This window comes from Daucus carota, chromosome 7 (genome assembly GCF_001625215.2).
Source record: "Daucus carota subsp. sativus chromosome 7, DH1 v3.0, whole genome shotgun sequence".
NCBI classification, from domain to species: domain Eukaryota; kingdom Viridiplantae; phylum Streptophyta; class Magnoliopsida; order Apiales; family Apiaceae; genus Daucus; species Daucus carota.
Window position 1 is genome coordinate 35,292,209 of NC_030387.2, and position 18,391 is coordinate 35,310,599.

Here is an 18,391-nt window from a genome sequence, read left to right on the forward strand (position 1 = left end):
CTACGGTACTACAGTAAATATGTGGACTACATGGAACTTTGTTCTAAGTAAATATATATCAAAATATTAAATTCATATAATATGATAACAAATTCTGAAAACAATAAGCTAGTATTACTTGATTAATAATGGTCAATAATTTATCACGGCATTAATTCTACAGGACAGAAAGTAGTGGCTAGTAGCCACCAACACTCGAATTCTTGTGAAAAATAACTAAAGAAAATTAACTAGACTCCACTACAAGAAAACATGGACCAACCATTTTCTATTCTTTCCATTAATAAGTAGTCAAGGAGACTTCATGATAAGCATGCAAGATCATCATTAGAACCATCATACTTGCCGACCATCGATGAAGTGATCGGATTAACCAACCGAAATTAGCTCCAGTCATTATGTATTGAACCATGGTAATTAACTCAGGCTCTCAGAGGTACAGACTCCATAGTAGGTGCACCATGAACAGAGTCGGGCAAATGTAGGGAAAAAGAGTTTAGGAGTAATGTCATGTGTCAGAAAATAGAGCAGGAGAAAAGGAGACTGACAAAAATTATAAGTACTGTATATTATTATTGGTCATTCTGGTCAAGCAAAGTTAACAAAAAGCCACTGACTATTCTTCTTGCTATAGGATTAGGAATACGACGACACAAACGTCCATCCAGGTATGCAATTATACCAGACAAGACAAACCTGCCTATACCAAATCTCCACATAACCTTACCCTTTCCTTTATGTTCTTGTCCAACAGATGCGTCGGCAATTGGTTTTCCATCAGTAACTTCCAATTTCTCCTTCAACTTGATTTTGGTTGTAACCTTGCCAGCTTGCTTTCGCAGAGCACGGATCATAAAACTCACAAAAAGGTGCTCACACAGGGTCAAAATTGTCGGTCCGATTTTCCAGTCCTGCAAATTCAAAAGCTTTTATGTTAAATCTTTACATAATGATAGCATGTAAACATGATGGGCTTTATGGGCCCCATGATCCCTTGCACAATTTGGATAAAAACCTTTTTTTTCTATATTATAAGGAGGGCCGGAAGCAAAAATAAAGTACAAGTTCATATTTGGCAACAATTAAATGGGCACTACATATTACGACTCAAGCTATTCCCAGTAAAAGAATATAGACCAGTAAAAATTACAGATATTATATGCAGTAACTTTAATAAAATTTCATCTTCTACATAAATACACTCGGGTCTAAAAATTTAAGGACTTACATTGACTTCAATGAGGTATGAACATTAATTCATTATAAAGCAAAATATTGGACCCCGGGTAATTTATCCATAGACAGTATAGTATAATTTTGATGTTTTAAAGAGAACTTTGTTCGTCAAATAAATTTCTACTTACGCTTTCTCCTCGAACATGACGCAAAGGACGATAGGATGAAGAATCTCCTTTCAGTAGTGTCTTGCTCACTAAGAAGCCTTTTACACGATCCATGATCTCCTCTATAAGAGAGCTGCTTGGGGGTAGGTTTTTCAAGATAACCTGTTTATTTATCATGCAGTGATAATATTATCATTTATAATCATAATGTAACATAAGGGTGAGCATATTTTATAAAAAATATAAGCCAAATACATCATTACTCGCACTGAAAACTTTTACTCGAATTAGTTAAGGGCTTAAGCCTACCTGAAATACAAGACAAGAAACATATAGCATCTTGAACTGGACAAAGATCAGAAATAAGTATGGTAGTTTAGACTTGTTTATCCAAGTCCTGAAGTACAGAATGTATCTCATAATAATATCCCTCAATTTATGTATCATATGGCATATATATGCATCTTGTCAAATATATTCTGCGATGCTAGAACAGCTATAACAGGGACCAAGAGACTAGGGATCTTTTGTTTCCTACTTCTGTTGGGAGGAAAACTCTTTTTTAAACATATGCTTTTGATATCCAGAATATTCAGAATTATCTAGTTTGTTGGTAAATTTAAATCATCATTATTATAGTGCATCACCTGCAACCACTAGTGAGAAAATTAATGATTTGTCATATAATGCAAGGACTCCTAGCAAGATCAGATAGATCCTTTAAAATTATTATCAAATCACTTAATTCCTATTCATTACCATTTTGTTTCTTGGTTGCTGCAGTTGCCAAGTTAGCTGGGGATGTAGGCTTAACCAAAATAAGACAAAGTTCATATTATTCATTATTCCAGCTCTAAAATTTTAGTCAATGCATCATTTCTAGACTATGGTATCATTCCTGACAGTTAAAATGCGGAATTATAATCTGCCTGTCCTGCCTCTATTCTAAAGGAAAACTATTCACACATCAAGCATCAACTATCTACTCAAGTCAGCTGATTTACTGTGCCGTATAGAGGCTTCAGCTAAAACTTTATTACTTTATTCACACAGGTCATAAATTAGGAGCACAAGTGTCTAAATAGTGGTTTATTCATTAGTTAAGACCCAAGTAAAGCTTTATTGCAGGGACTCTTGAACGGTATTGCACATGGTTACTGTGATAACCTACTTCTCACTAGGAGTAATACCAGTGTGTACAAAATTCCTTTAAATAATGATGTGGTATGAGTAAAATTGCATTGTTTACCACTCACGACGTAAATAGATTAGATGTTGAAAAATTCATTTTCTTCAATGCAGGTGAATAAAAAACTTTTAAACCACAAGGTTAAATGTCTAATGGGATAACATAATATAATGTCTATTCCTTGTGAAATTATTTACTGGCGCATAATATTGAATATATAGGCCCTGTTTTCAGAAGATATCATAACTTAAATTAGCCATTTGTATTTATTTTGATAAGATTGGCGCATCATATTGAATATATAAGTCCTGCTTTCAGAAGATATTATAACTTAACTTAGCCATTTGTATTTATTTGTATATTTACGTGAATAATATAACTTAAATCAACTCTTACTGATGTTTCTTCAGCTATCCATTTTGATAAGATTACCACCATAATAGACCAGCGACTAAGCAACATATTGTCAATGCTAGTCACATACTCACATGCTAAAGTGAAAAGACATAATAACAAGATAATATATATATACAAATATAGGCAGACCTGGTCGTCAATTACTCTAACTCGAAGATATTCTTGTTTGTACATAGCATCCAACATAGCTTGCAGGTACCCTTCAATATATAACTGCACGATTCAAACTACAGCATCAGGCTAAGTGATATTTGATCTCTCAAACGACCAGCAAAGAACAATACAGACATGCATACAGTACTATAATAGGGAAGCTCCTTGAATATATTTTAAACCTCTTCTTTTGGTTAAATATTGAATGACTGCTAAAGTCATCGCGATGTTACATCTGGCCATCTGAACTAGAAATGATCCAATTGATTCGCTGCACTTTGAAATAGTATAGGCCACCAATGTTTTAGTCTCAGTTAAGGGAATAAGCTAGTTATTTTGTTGGTAGGTTTTCCAGTTGTTGCTGGATGCTAAAGACCTCAATGGCTTAAGGGGTCAACTGGTCAAAATGGTTGTGGTTGCCCTCCTAGTTGGTAACAACTAAGAACAAAACCATTATTTGGTTAAATTGTAATAACCATTATTTTTACAGTCAACGTGTTTTTTAGTGTAGGAGGGAGGGGAGAGGGGGAGGTGAGAATCGAACAATAGACCCTAAGAGCATCTCCAACAGTGTTGACTATAAAGGATTGGCTAAATTGGATCTGTAAGACATTACGTAAAATTTGTCAAACCTGTAAGACATTGTGCTTCAATGGTACTGATTATATTGATTGACTATATTTTAAAATGGTATCTTTGGTATCTTATACAGCTGAGTTAGGTATCTTTGGTTTCTACAAACCCACTCTCCAACTGTTTCTTTTACCATAATTCTATTCTAATCATTCACACTTGATTTTCTGCATTAGGTTGGCTCAAAGATAATAATAACAATTGTTTGTCAAAGCAATTGCCTTGTAGTTTTGTGTAAGTAAAACATATGCGTCAGTCTACTATATGGTACAAGATCCAAAGCTAGCACTAAATACATTCACTATTTCCATAAAAAACACTCACACCCTTCATCTGATAGCAATTAAAGATGAGGACTGGAAAAGAGCCTACCTTTTATAGTTTGCACTGCACTGCTAACACCAAAACAGTAACTAATTTTTCATCTGATACTTTTGGATGAGTGGAGCATCATCAGATAAAATTTTAGTGCAATGTAGAGATAGAATAGAGATATTTTTAAGGCCAAGTCATCCTTTACGATGCCATCTTCGTGAATGCTAGATATCTAAAAGTCATAATGTCTAACCTCTATTCACAACATAGGCGTTAGATTCTAAGTGTTACAAGTATAGTATATACAACTTGATAACTATGAGTCAATACACTTGTGCAGTTTTTCTAGACAACATATACACGTGTAGTTTACATTAAATTACCTCATCAACCCCTGGATTTCTGTCGAGCTTAATCTTTCGATCTGGTCCACCTTCTATAAAAGCAGTCCCTAGTAAAGTTGGCTCCATGGCTAATTTGAGTACTCCTTGGTGAAATCCACTCACCTAAAGATAATACAGGGATGAAAATCAAGAAGTTTACAACTTCAAAAATACACTTTATATTAAAACCAAGATGATGGTTATTACCATTCCATTGAAACCACTTGTTTCTGCTCCCTTCAGAATAGAGTCAGATATTTCAGTGGTAGCAGCAAAGAGTATATTTGACCCTGCTGCTTTCAACTGCACATTTAAAATTCATTATGTTTTAACATCAGCACTTTCCTTAGTAAATTAAAACAAAATAACAAATGAACTTACAGTTTTCCCCAGATCACCAAAATAACGTTTTGTTCCTGAAAAACCTTTACTATCGATACTTTTGCTGATGAGCTTGAATGTTCCTGTTGCCAACCACCCAAGCATCAGACGCACATCACAAGGTTGATATTTAATATATTATTATAATTTACTAGACAATAGCACAGATCAATTCTAGTTCGGCATGACATTGAAAATTTACCTAATAAGTATTAACACAAAAAGTGGGAAATTGTTAAAGGAAAAAGATCCACTCCCCCTTTCTTTCTTCTTCCAGAACCATTTTAGCATATACTGATTAACTAAATTTATAGTGTCATCACAAAAATTAATAAAATTCATATTATTTTGGGTCAAGGTCCAACTGCTGCAACTACATCTCAGAAATAAGAATAGATGATGAACTGCCACCCATTACGAAAATTGTGAATCATCAATACTAGTAGAATCTTAAGGATATTTTAATTAACAGGGAAATACTCTCAATTGGCTAGAATTTTATCCAGTTCATCCACCACGAACCGTTTTATATTCAGGCATGTTATACTCTGTAGTAATTAGCAACCCAAGAAACATTGGATCAAATAAAAATAATCAGGGAACTTTTATATTGTTTTGGAAGTATTAGGAGGCAAACAACCAACCTAATGATATTTGAAAAAAAAAAAGAGAAAGGAGTCCTCTAGTGTATTGTTCATGTGCCCAATAGAAGCTTGAATAAACATTATTCTTTTACCAACTCAAACATATATCAATTTCATTTTAAATTAAACTAAATTAGGTAAGTAATATATATACAATCATACATCTATAGTAGCAAAACAAAATAGACACAAATCGAGACCAGACCTATGGTAAGGCCAGGGAGATTAATCAAACCACTAGATGGATCAAAAAAAACATCAAGAGAAGATGAAGCAGAGTCATCAAAAATGGAAGCAAAGGCTGGCGGAAGCAATGGGCTTCCTTTTGCGATGTAGATCGCCCTCATAGCATACCTAGAAAACCAGTTATTAAGACAACATAACATTAATAAAATTATTAAATAGCAAATCCAACAAAAGTAACATCACATACTTACCATGAATAATGTTGTGCACACTTGATAGACAATTCTCGTATGGTTATCATAGCATGAGTTACCAGGACCCCATTAAGTTCTACACTCTTTTGTTTTATGGCAGGGATCTGATTAAGTACAAAAAGACATTAGTGAAGACCCAGAAAAAGAAGCAAAGTTGGGCAGCAGTACATTTCACTTGTAGTCATGAATATATGTTATGCGCAAATTAAACTGATAAATTCCCTTGTCCTATTGTTTCTTAAAATAAAAACTATCAAGTTTATCTTTAGCGACAAACCTTTATTACACTATGCAGTAAAGACCTCAAAGTCTCTTGGGTTGAGCTATAACTGGAATAGAACTCCCCTGGAAGAAAGCTAGCAATGATCTTCAAAAATATGCACACTACGTTAGAATGCATTGCTAAAAGACTTTAATTCACATATATATTTACTGTCATGCACACAATATAGATTGAAACCTTTATTGGGTGGATCTCGAAATGATCAAAGTAATATTGTTGACTCTTTGTATGTGGGTCGCTGAGAGATGTCCTCAAAAATGGAACGATTCTCATAAGCGTCTCCTCATCAAGGTTTAAATCAAATGGCTGTTAATATTGAAGCAACAGAATCATTATTTCAGCAAAACTTTTCGATGCAATCGCTTGCCGACAGAGCATTGAAATTCACAGTACTCAGCAAAAATTAACCAAAGCGAACCAAGACTTCTAATACTAAACAATGTATAATGCATCTTTCATGCTTTAATGTTGTGTTTGGTTGGATAGAATGAAATGAGTTTTAATAAAGGGAAACAATGGAGGTAGGAGGTAAGTTTTGGAAAGCAACGAGGGAGGGAAATTTTTTTAATTATGAGTTTTTACATGAAAATAGGTATGAGGGAGAATGCATCATTCCTTCCCAAATTGGGGAGTTTGACCTCAAGTCTAGATTGTTAGGAATGGAATGTGGAAGGAAATTCTTTGAAAATTTATACATAATGCAGTTCAAATCTTATTCCATTCCTTCCAAATTCTTCAACCAAACCAAACACAACATAAGAAGTCGTTTGACTTCTACAAAACGAAAATATCTCATCTCTGCTATTTTCACGAAATTAAGCAATCTCTGCTGATTATAGTTCAGTTGTAAGGTTTTAGTAATTTTAGCTCAGATTTTTACGCTCTGCAGAATAAAGTTCGCCTTAGCAGCTTCTGCTAATTTTTGACTGTAATTGTCAAAAATCTACAGATGACAACCCTGCATAAACAGCTTCCGACAAAAACCTTCTCTAAAAAAGGTTTGCTTATCTTAGGTTTAGCAACAAGAACATAAGACAATTATCTGCAGCTTACTCAGATAAGACAAGAGCATATGTACAGCATCGACTTGCTCAAATGATTGTAAGACAATTCGTTAGGAATATATGTCATGATATACAGAATAGAAGTCAACATAACAAAGATTCTTACTGATTGATATAAAAGAAATAGTTGGCAGATGGAGATGAAAGGCTACAAGTGCATATCACAGCTGGTACCTGAAGAACAATAGACGAGTACTCCACATGTTTAACTTCAGAACTAGTTGAAAGTAGATTGAACACAATATGAAGCATGCTGCTATCTGCGTCGGAGTATTGTGAATGATGCCTGCGGATCATTGATGCAAAGGGAGCTCCTATCCATTTTTCGTCCACACTCAAAGACTGAATATCAAAATATCAAGGAATACTTTAATGGTAAGGAATCACGGAAGAACTTGTAATTACTACAGAGAGGGTAAAAGAATTACCTGCACCCTGATACTGTTACATAGGAATACTTTAATGGTAAGGAATCAAGGAAGAACTTGTAATTACTACAGAGGGGGTAAGAGAATTACCTGCACCCTGATACTGTTACATTTACGGTGATTAGTGAGTAATGAATCCATATCCATATTTCCAAGCCTTATAACAATAATTGGTGTATAGGTGGGCAGCTCATCTGTGTCTCTCTCCTTTCATACAAAAAAAAAAAGCACAGAAAATACAAAAGTAAATCAATATCTCTAATTTTTGTAGACACGCAAACAGAATAGACAGTATAAAATGCGACCAGTTTCACATTATTTTGTTTGCAAGTGAGACCTCTGATCTTTGTTGGCATTTGAAAGGATACCAACCCATATGTAATATAATACATTTCAGACAGGCAAATCTAACAATTTCAGGCATACAGTGCCACAAAATGCTTTTTCCCTTCATCAAACCTTAATTAATTAAAGACCTTATTTCTGAAACTTGAAAACTAACAGCTCAAGGACCTTAACAAACAAAGCCGTTCAGCTAACCATCAGCATAAATATTTCCTTATACTGCTAGAACCCATTACAATGTCGAATGTGGAAAGTGAAAACTCAATGTTTCCCAAACTTTTTTGACATCAGTTCTACACCTATAAGATGTTGCCAATATCTCCATATGTCAAGGATAGATTTAAGTATTGGTTGTACAAGGGTGAGAACCATTAAAATATTCAACAAGTCATAAAGTCTGAATAGGTAAAAATCCTAGATTGGCATTTATGTAAATAACTCCCAACAAAGAACATTCACTACTAATAAAATTTAATTCCATAAGATAATCATACCTATATTACCTTACGAGTATAATTTAAGAAGGTGACATGTTGGCAGAATTAAACAAAAGGTATTACTACAACTAAAATAAATTTAAAGTTAATAAAGGTCTTGCATGTACCAACAAAATATAACATTTAAAAACCTTTTTAGATGGTTCTAGGATGCTGATTGCAGCATTAAAAACCCTTAGTTGCATCTTTGCACCAGAATAAAGTGATCTATTTGCTTTATGACTATCAGGAAACTCGCAAATACGCAAGACTCGCGTAGGTCCATCTGCATACACTTCGAACCCTGAAGTTATGATCTCTATACCATTTAATTGCCCAAAACTACTTCTCTTGTGTCCTGGATTTCTATGCAGTGGTAATTGCAACCCCAAACCTCTCTGTTTCCCAGCTCTATAGAATGGTTTCCATGCTCTTAGCTTATCCAAATTGATTTCACGCAGTAACTGGACTTCTACACATGAAATTCAGAAGATAAATGATAGAACAGGTTATAAACTCATTGAGATACCACCAAACAATAGAAAGCAACAAAGAAAAGCACTATCAAGCATTTGATAATCTTGTGGTGTCAACATGATTCCATTATTATAAGGAAAGCACTGTCAAGCATGTCTAAATGTTCTTGCATAAGACAACATATCAAGGACTCATCACATAAAAAATGGAAAAGTACACATGCAAACTAATTTCGCCTGGCATGTTCTATCTTCTTCTAATAAAAATAAAAGTATGAGCATTTTCACTGTACAATGTAATAAAAAATAAAACTGCAAGCATTTCACTGTTATATGTAATAAAAAATAAAACTACGAGCATTATATCCTTATATATAATAAGTGTAAGGAGGAAAATTTGGTTGTTTGGTATAGTAGTGCAGAATAATTAAGAACCATTAGATCTTATTGTTTGAAAAACGGTTGAGATTATATAATAATATATATTATATCTATATATATAGTATTTAAATATAAATTTATTTTACACTTTTTATGTTCTAAATCAAATATACGTAGGTTTGTGAATTAAATAGGATTCTTACTATATTTAGCCAAAAAAAAAAGGATTCTTATTATAAAATTATTATTATTTTTCTCTAGTTATTTTCAGTTCTTATTAAAATATAATTATTAAATCATCACCGAATTATATATTATTTTGTGAGTTTGTGTGGGCCGTGAAATCTTATAAATCTGACTTGCAGAACTAAAGATATAACTTAAATACTAAAAATGACCTCTCGAATCCATGAAATTTGTTTTTTTTTATTTCTCCAATTCGATTTTTCTTCTAAAATTGGTCCTTTGTGATCCACTCTTCAATCCCAAAAAATTGGATTCCAATTATTGGAGAGCGCTAAGAGACATGATCCAGTCAAGCCTTCTCCTAATACCTTATGGGTTTAGGAGAGATAGTAACTTGACATGATATTACAGATGGAACTTAGAGATAAAAGTCAACAAACATACAAAATGAGAGAAATAAGTACCAGTTATCTGGACGACTAGTTTATGAGGAAGATTCGAATCGTCCCAGACATAATTAACAGTACCTCCGGCTCTAATTACCTCAGGTTCCGATGTACCCTGAAATTCAACAACAGAGAAATGTTTAACGCTTTCACTACTTATTTTATAAAATCCCAACAAGTATAGTCATTTGAGGGTAACCCGTACAACCTTCTGATAGTAAGTTATAGGTGCATCTTCCAAGCAGTTCTCAATCCGGTAAGGTAGACTAGTATTTGGAGGCCTGTAAAAGTGCAAAACAAGTGTGGAATCTTCTTCCATTACATGGACTGAAGAATATTCATGATCAAGGGTTGTTGCATTATTCTTGATGTCTTGTGCTGGATAATCTTTAATTCTTTTAAATTTAAGAAAAAATCGTCCCAATGAAGTAACACATACTGGCCCCGACCAATCAAACCCAGCACCTTTTGGCTTAAATTGAACATAGAGTAATGTGTCATCCCGAGCACTTTTATGATGTCTGAGAAATTTGTCAAAAACACCAATCTCCTTCTTGCTGCCTGTTACATTCCGCAAATGTACTGCTGTTCTCTGTTTGCCATTAACAGTAATAACCCCTTGCATTTCATCCTGTTCAAAACTTAATTATTTAGACATTGTGAAATACAACTGAGATATAAATATATAAGTTAACACTAAACTTATTTGTGAGCAGACCTCCAAGTAACATTGTTGGACAATTATAATTTCTTCTGATTCATTGGACACAATATATCGAGGATTAATAGATACTGTTCTTGATGGGACAATAACGTTTCCCACAGACGGCTTCAAAGCCACGCCCAATTTTGTAACAAATCTGCAACCTGAACCTTCTACTTCCAGGTCAATCTCTGTGAGGCCGGATAGAGCGTCTAGGTCCAATACTGTGTGAGAATCGTTTCCGTCCAACAAGAATAGGCACACCTTGTTGCATCTATTGTTGGCAAATGGAAACAGTCAAACACCAGCCATTAAACAAATTATAATACAGAAAGCAAAACTCTGCCAAGTAAAACCAACTATTTTTGGCATCCAGTTGCAATGACATTTAAGCTTGAGATATTGAAGATCTTATTACTTAATGAACCATGAGCTTGTTGACTTTGCAGGTAGTAAAGCTCCAAGCTCCGGAGGGATTTCAGAATTAAGATTTCCAGCTTCATACCTGTGTATATGAAGGTTAGTCGTCATTATTATGTGGATAGATATAGACATTTCTAGAGAAAACAGGGTAAAACAGAGCTAATTAGTACTGAGTTGACAAAAGAGAAACTACCATTCCTTTTTATATACTATCTGTAATAAAACATAAGATAACTACCTTGGCAAGGGCTTCGAATTTGGTCCACAACAAAACAAATGAAATTCAGTATCATTCTTCAAGGTGTACGGAGTAAAGATAGCAGCCTGCAAAAGGGCACAACATTAGATTTCCAGCACAAGATTGCTGCTTTGTTAAATTATGCTTCAATATTTATTAGAGGCTGATTTGGTGGCAACAATCGGTCCAAGGATATATGTTGGCAATTGTTATGTTGCTAATTATGTTAGGACAGGCATGTTTGCATTTATTTCCATTTTTCAGTTTTTATTTTGTAAGGCTATATAAAGGACATGATCCTTAGAGAATAAGATGTATCAGAACACATCAAACACATATCAAATATATAATATCTTCTTGCTAAAACAAAAAATCCAACATGTTTATTAAAATAAATTCACCAAAAGTACCTCCAGAATGCCGTTATCCTTGAAACCCAGTCGTAAGAGAGCAAAATATTTACCACTGCCAAAGTCTAACTCAACGTCCAGATTATTAACATCAGATTTCTGCTTCTGTAACTTTTTAACCCAGTCAGCACAATTTACTGGTTTGCAACTTGATTTATAAGCAGTCAAAGTAAAAGTGAAATAGATTGTGGCAGGGTTAGCATATAAATTAGAAGTAGATCCGCATGGAACAATAGCGAACTTGCCAATCTTGTCACAGCTAATAATGTTTTGGGAATCTGCAACAAAATAATAGAGCTGAGCACAACAAATAGTATGAGATTACATGATACATATATAGCATTTTGCATCTCATTTTTTTTATTGTCAGGTATATTTGTTTTACCGTACCTTTATCACTCAAAAACACTTCAACCTCCGATTGCAATAAGTTTGATATCTGAATAGTAGGAAGAATAAAAATTTCCTTCTGCTCTTGTAATGCAACATGTGAATTCTTATTTCCGGAGGTGTATCCTGTGCTATCAGGTTGTATAACTGGAATATCCCTTCCAATGCTCTGAATTAGGAAGTCTACGTCACCCATATGTCCCTCTTCAAAATTCACAGAACAATGTGCAATACTAAAGGAACATTTTACTGACTCAGCAGATAATGCCTTCCTCACTTTGTAGCCTAATTTATCGAATAACCCAGAGAGATAAACGGCCTTTCCTCCTTTAAGGTCATTTGACCACTCAACTGAATGTAATTTACTGAGGCTACTCAAGTCCTTGGCAATTTCAGGTCTAAAAGAAAACAAGTAATTACCTGCAAGTCAATTAGCAAGAGATGGATGTTTTTTTAAGGTAGGAACAGTCTCACAAACTTCAAATGAAAAAGATCCAACTAATATGGTGTTGAGATGAAAAACTAAATATACGAATAGCGAAAGCTATGCACATAAGCAACAATGCAAAAGACTGTTCAGGAAACATGTGCCTAATAGCGCTAAATAAAAGCCAAAGTAGATCATTTAGTTACATATATAAATGAGTTAATGCAAAACGCCACCCGTTGGATTTCCGAAACAGCACTTTATGGCCAATACTTTATATAATTGCATTGTGCACCCAGTTGGTTCGTTAGACGCGTCACTTTGCACCCTTTTCGTTAATTTTGACCGTTAAAGTTAAAAGTCTCTGGGGTAGTTTGGGCAATTTTAAAAGATTAATTATAAAAGGACCTTTATTTAATTTTTTTTGACCCTCTAAACGATATTTTTTGAAAAATTTTAAAGAACGAAAGTTGTAGAGAATGAAATGATCTTTTTGAAATAATAAGGTTCAAAATTATAATAGTTATAACGAAGGCTGGAATTAATTAAAACCTACTTTAATTGAATATTAAACTAAAAAATGAGTTGTAAATACATTTTATTATTTTGAAAATATTCCAAAACATAATATGAGGAAACAACATGAACGAAAGTTGTAGGCAATTGAAAGTGTTTTCCGAATCATCAAAAATCAACGAAATCTGAAATTAATTAAATTTTTGCAAGATCTCTAATTTTTGTAATTTATTAAAAAATTACAAAAAAGATTTTAAAGATTTTGAATTTTATCATTTAAAAGGATCTTTTCATTCTCTACAACTTTCGTTCTTTAAGATTTTTCAAAAAATATCGTTTAAAGAGTCAAAAAAATTAAATAAAGGTCTATTTATAATTACTTTTTTAAATTACCACACTACCCCTGAGACTTTTAACGTTAACGGTCAAAATTAAAGGAAATGGTGCAAAGTGACGAGCCTAACGTACCAACAGGGTGCACAGTGCAATTATACAAAGTATTGGCCATAAAGTGCTTTTTCGAAAATCCAGCGGGTGGCGTTTTGCAATTAACTCTATATAGATCATGTTTTTACAAATTCATACATAAAATAATTTCTTATGATACTTTCTAATACATGGATTAAACATGAGTTGGCAATCTGGCTTTAAAAGTTGTCAATACCAGGAATCAGTTTCACATCCAACAAAAGTATGTGGCTAGGAATCAGAGAAACAAACAGGGCACTATTCTCAGCTTTACGTTACCTTCCTAAAGAAAAAACAGTTCATTATTATCTTTTATGTGCATTTCAATAGCTTTGCTTTTAACAAAAAATAGCTACAAACAAGGGTATTCAAATCCTCCTAGTCTCCTATGTTGATTTTAGGGTTAATGCTCTATATCATCACTGTACTCGACCAAAACTTTCAGTTGGCCTACCAAGTGAAAAAAACTTTCAGTCAACTAATTGTACCATTTAAAACTTGCAGAAAGGTCATTCCGTTAGTCTCTGTTAAAAGTTAAACAGAGACATCCTATGTGGACTAAATACTTTAATCTCCGAAAATCCGCTCCACCATCTCGACCACGGTGGCGGTTCCACCGCCACCAGCCACCAACTGAACAACATCTCTCTCTCCATCTCCCTCCCCCTCTTCAGTCCTTTCTTTTCTTTTCCTCTCCCACGAGTGAGCCGTTGAACAACAACAGCCCCGACTGGTCAAAGTTCCGACTAGCTGCAACAACACCAACCCTCAACAAAACTCGCCCCTGTCTTCCTCAACTTAATCTCTTCCCTGCCTCCCAGTTCTGGTTAATGGTGTCACCTTCCCTTTTAAGCACCACTTCTTAACCATCTCCCTGCCGTCATCGCTTTGACCCCCATCAGCCACCTATCACTGTCCATTTCCCTCCTTTTTTCTCCATTCACCTGACCCGCCACCCCAATCATCCTCCTTCGACAACCCCAATCACGACCTCCCAGTTAGCATATTTCACCAACACAAATTAAACTCACGCACTTGCAAAACCGATTCTTTGGGGGTTCATGTCTTGTGGCAATTAGGGTATGTTAGGGAAGGGTTATATGTGAATAGGTTGGATTAATATTGGGGCGGTTAGAAAACCAACCGAGTCCGGGGCAATGTGGGAGACACAATCTAAAAGTTAACGTTAACCCATTAAAGTCAATGACTATTAACGACGCTGAAAATTGTCTTAAGCTTAATCTCGTCATTGTAAGTTTTTTAGATGCTTAATTATTTAATTGATTTTTTTTCACTCAGTAGGCCAACTGAAACTTCTGTTCAAGTACAGTGATGCGATAGAGCATTAACTTGTTGATTTTAGTTGTTAAACTGTTAAGAGTTTTCTGTGGACGCACTCATTTCTGGTAAAATTGAAAAATACAATAATTTTACTTTATTTTCTTCACTATACACATTACAATCTTGTAAATAATGCACTACATATATATATGAAGTATTCAGTAAAACTTTCATCAAAATGTCATGAAATTAAACTTCACATAATATTTTGAGATCCACCAATGACGTACATAACTTTTAACTATTTGTCCACTTCCAGGTAGAGGTGCAAATATGTTCGGCTAGTTACATTTAGAGTTTTGCAAGTCAAAGAATTCACATTTGTGAAGACAAATCTAGTATTCATGATGCGTCATATGATGCAACCAAGCCATTTTTTTTTTACTATTTTCCAGTAATTAAAATCTTAACATAATTAAAAAATGTCATACAATATTCTTAATGAAGTGTGAATTAAACACATACCAACACTTAGAGACACCAATGCTTTCTTGGTTCCACCAGACAAATTGATGGCACCGAAAGCTGCCAAAGTATCATCAATTGCATCCCCAGCCTTGAGTATTATAGAAGCAGATTCAGATTCCTTATGTTCAGGTCGTTGAAATCGCAACTCCATAGAGAAGTCGGTTTCATTGTGTATTCTTAATAGAGGAGAAACCGCAAGAGACAGCTCATCCTGCATAATGTTAAAATTCAATGAAGACTACAATGATGACAATTATATCTTATCAGCGTTCCAATTTATTCTTTCACAAAACAATTGTGAGCTCACCCCTCTTTGTGAAACTTCAGCCACAATAAATGGCCCCGGGTAAGTTTTAGACCCTGTGGAAGTATGTAAATTAGTCAGAGACTTAAAATCCATCTCATGATCCCTGCTGATTAGAGAAACCAATTACTATAAAATGAATGAGAACTTTAGTAAAGCCTTTAACACAACACTAACAAGAAATGAATAACTGATAAATTTATTTAAGATATTCATCACTTCCCTAAATGAGCAAGTTTTTTAGGTGAATTTTTAATTTAATATAATAAAAATATAGAAAATACAAGGCAACCATTAGGAATACTTTCTCTAGAAAAGGACATTATATATCCCCACCAGCTCCTTAAGGCGTAAAGAACAAAATCAAAATTTTAGACTGCATCAGAGTAAATAATAATTAAATCGATCAATAACTGCAACATTAATGCAAGTGAATTGCTGGATGTCCGTATAGGCTTATACACTATAATAAAGGCATTCACAAAAAAAATTATGATCAAATGATATTACGACATTTTATTGAGAGCACGAAGACTCACTGCACCTTGTGATGAAACTATGCGTGTCCGCCAAGCAAACGTTTTAGCTTCCGAAAGTGAAATGTGAACCGGAGAAGTCATGAACGATCCCTGGTCTGTAAGTTGTACTGTGATGATAGACGCATCGGAAGTTTGACTTACCGAAGCCAAATGCCTTGAAAATATGTAAAAATCTAAAATCATTATCAGCAACATACTATCTACTCTACACTCTATAGTCAGTTAGGTTCTCTATCAACCGATGTGACGGCCAATATCAAACAATACTTAAAAGTGACAAACTTAAACAGCAAAAATAACATTTCTTCAAGTTATAGTATCAAAGTGCACAACAAGGATTAGTATCTTATTTAATGGATAAATAAAAACATTAGCGGGTCAGAACAGATATAGCATATCAATTTAAAATTCAATTACACAAAGATTTCCTCTTCAGTGTTGTACAAACGAGCACACCACTCCAATATTTCATCTTCTATCTGGTGCAACTATATAGGTTTAGAGCCATGGAGATCTTGCTTAATTTCCGTCTATCATCAACTACTCATGCTTAATACATGACACAGAAATGCTTGTTAAAAAAATATAATCACATTGAGCACTCCTCCTAACACCTTAAGGTTTCAATAGATTTGGTAACTTAACATGGTATCATAGCCCAGTGTGCTTCAAACTTGAACCCTCCCATCCCCCGAAAATTCTCAAATACATATTTCAAACACAATAGTAAATAATCACCTCAAAGATGAGCACCAAGTGATCCAGGCTTCGACCCAAAAAATGGAATTTTGAGTGAAGAGTTTTGAAATAATATGTGATTTTATTAAACCCACATCCTAAGACCTTGAGGTTTCATGAGAGTTTGTAACTTAATAGTGCTGAATTATTTGCAATCAGTCATTTTCAATTAATAAAAAGTTTAATTTTTGCAATTTAATTTGACCGACGAAATGCCATATTCAGTTCATCACCTCACCTTGATATACACCATAATATTCAAGTATCCACTTCCTTACTAAAAGATTTTAGATTAAGCAAGTGGAAGTGACTTCTGATATCACTTGACAGAAATTTTACTATTTAAACAGACAATGGTACTACTTATTTAAAGATGACAGATATAAGATATAATATACTAATAGATGTAAAATTTATAACAATTAAATTTAGGGTATAGTTAGTTAATTGTAATACTTATTTATTTTGTCGAATGTAGTTTAATTAGATTTTTAATAATTGATGTAAATTTTGATTATTTTTATAGAATACAAATTTTAAATATTACAATAAGATTTTAATTAAAGATTCATGGATACTAGATTTGACCCAAATTTAAAGATGACAGATATAAAATATAATGTATTAATAGATGTAAAATTTATTGCATTTAATTTTAGGTTAATTTCGTGTAAAATTATACAAATTGAAAAAAAACAAAGTTATTGTAGAAAATTTGATGAGGAAGACAAATATAGTCGCATTTCAAATGGATATAAATGGCGAAGATAAGTAGGTGAATACAATAGAAATACAAAACACATTATTGATAAAAAAAAAAAATGAACCATCATTTGCTATAATAGTAATTAACATAAGCTTGGTTAGTAATCGAGAAAGGTGAGTACATATCTTTTGATTGAATATTGATATTGATATTAATTAATAATTTCTAAGAAAAAAATATAAAAAAAAAAGTGTGAAATGATAAGATTTGGGGGACAGTATATGTGGATGGAATAAATGGATAATTAAAAAATAGGGAAGAAATAGAATAAATGGATAGGTAGTTAGGAAATGGTGAAGAGAGAGTGTAAATAGATGGGTAATTAGGAAAGGGGAAAGAGAGAATAAGTGGATGGATAATTAGGAAATGGGGAAGTGAGAGGAGTGGAGAGAGAAAAATAAAGGGTTAATAGGCTAAAACATTACTGAACTAACCCAAAACTTACACATTGGGTTACTAAACTCAAAAAACTTTCACTCGACTAACCAAACTAATATAAACTTGGAATTAACTAACTGAATTAATAAAAAGTTGCAATAGAATAACTGAACTTATCCCTAACTTGCAATTAAGTAATCAAAGTCAAAAAATTATAAAATATCACATATTTTCATTTATATACCTAATTTACTCAATTAAATTTAATACTTTTAATTTAATTTTTTATATAAAAATTA

At 33.5% G+C, this 18,391-nt stretch overlaps 1 protein-coding gene across 3 annotated transcripts in view; it reads right to left on the minus strand.

The window, feature by feature from the left end:
• Positions 1-544: 544 nt before the first annotated feature.
• The window catches only part of LOC108194962 (uncharacterized), a 32,609-nt gene continuing 14,762 nt past the window's right edge, over positions 545-18,391 (minus strand). The window contains exons 14-36 of one of the 3 annotated variants that reach the window (XM_064081112.1): positions 16,216-16,364; positions 15,675-15,727; positions 15,365-15,578; positions 12,148-12,567; positions 11,758-12,035; positions 11,348-11,433; positions 11,105-11,191; positions 10,702-10,960; positions 10,192-10,614; positions 10,002-10,098; positions 8,647-8,963; positions 7,764-7,880; positions 7,420-7,587; positions 6,359-6,487; positions 6,176-6,265; positions 5,896-6,002; positions 5,664-5,812; positions 4,815-4,897; positions 4,641-4,736; positions 4,434-4,556; positions 3,079-3,162; positions 1,365-1,505; positions 545-911 (exon numbers count right to left, since the gene is read on the minus strand). In XM_064081112.1, coding sequence (XP_063937182.1) covers positions 573-911; positions 1,365-1,505; positions 3,079-3,162; positions 4,434-4,556; positions 4,641-4,736; positions 4,815-4,897; positions 5,664-5,812; positions 5,896-6,002; positions 6,176-6,265; positions 6,359-6,487; positions 7,420-7,587; positions 7,764-7,880; positions 8,647-8,963; positions 10,002-10,098; positions 10,192-10,614; positions 10,702-10,960; positions 11,105-11,191; positions 11,348-11,433; positions 11,758-12,035; positions 12,148-12,567; positions 15,365-15,578; positions 15,675-15,727; positions 16,216-16,364 — 4,009 coding nt within the window. In that variant the 3' untranslated portion in view covers positions 545-572. Of the gene's footprint in view, positions 912-1,364; positions 1,506-3,078; positions 3,163-4,433; positions 4,557-4,640; positions 4,737-4,814; positions 4,898-5,663; positions 5,813-5,895; positions 6,003-6,175; positions 6,266-6,358; positions 6,488-7,419; positions 7,588-7,673; positions 7,881-8,646; positions 8,967-10,001; positions 10,099-10,191; positions 10,615-10,701; positions 10,961-11,104; positions 11,192-11,347; positions 11,434-11,757; positions 12,036-12,147; positions 12,568-15,364; positions 15,579-15,674; positions 15,728-16,215; positions 16,365-18,391 lie in introns of those variants that run through there. The other 2 variants (XM_064081111.1, XR_010285545.1) reach the window with 2 other exon arrangements.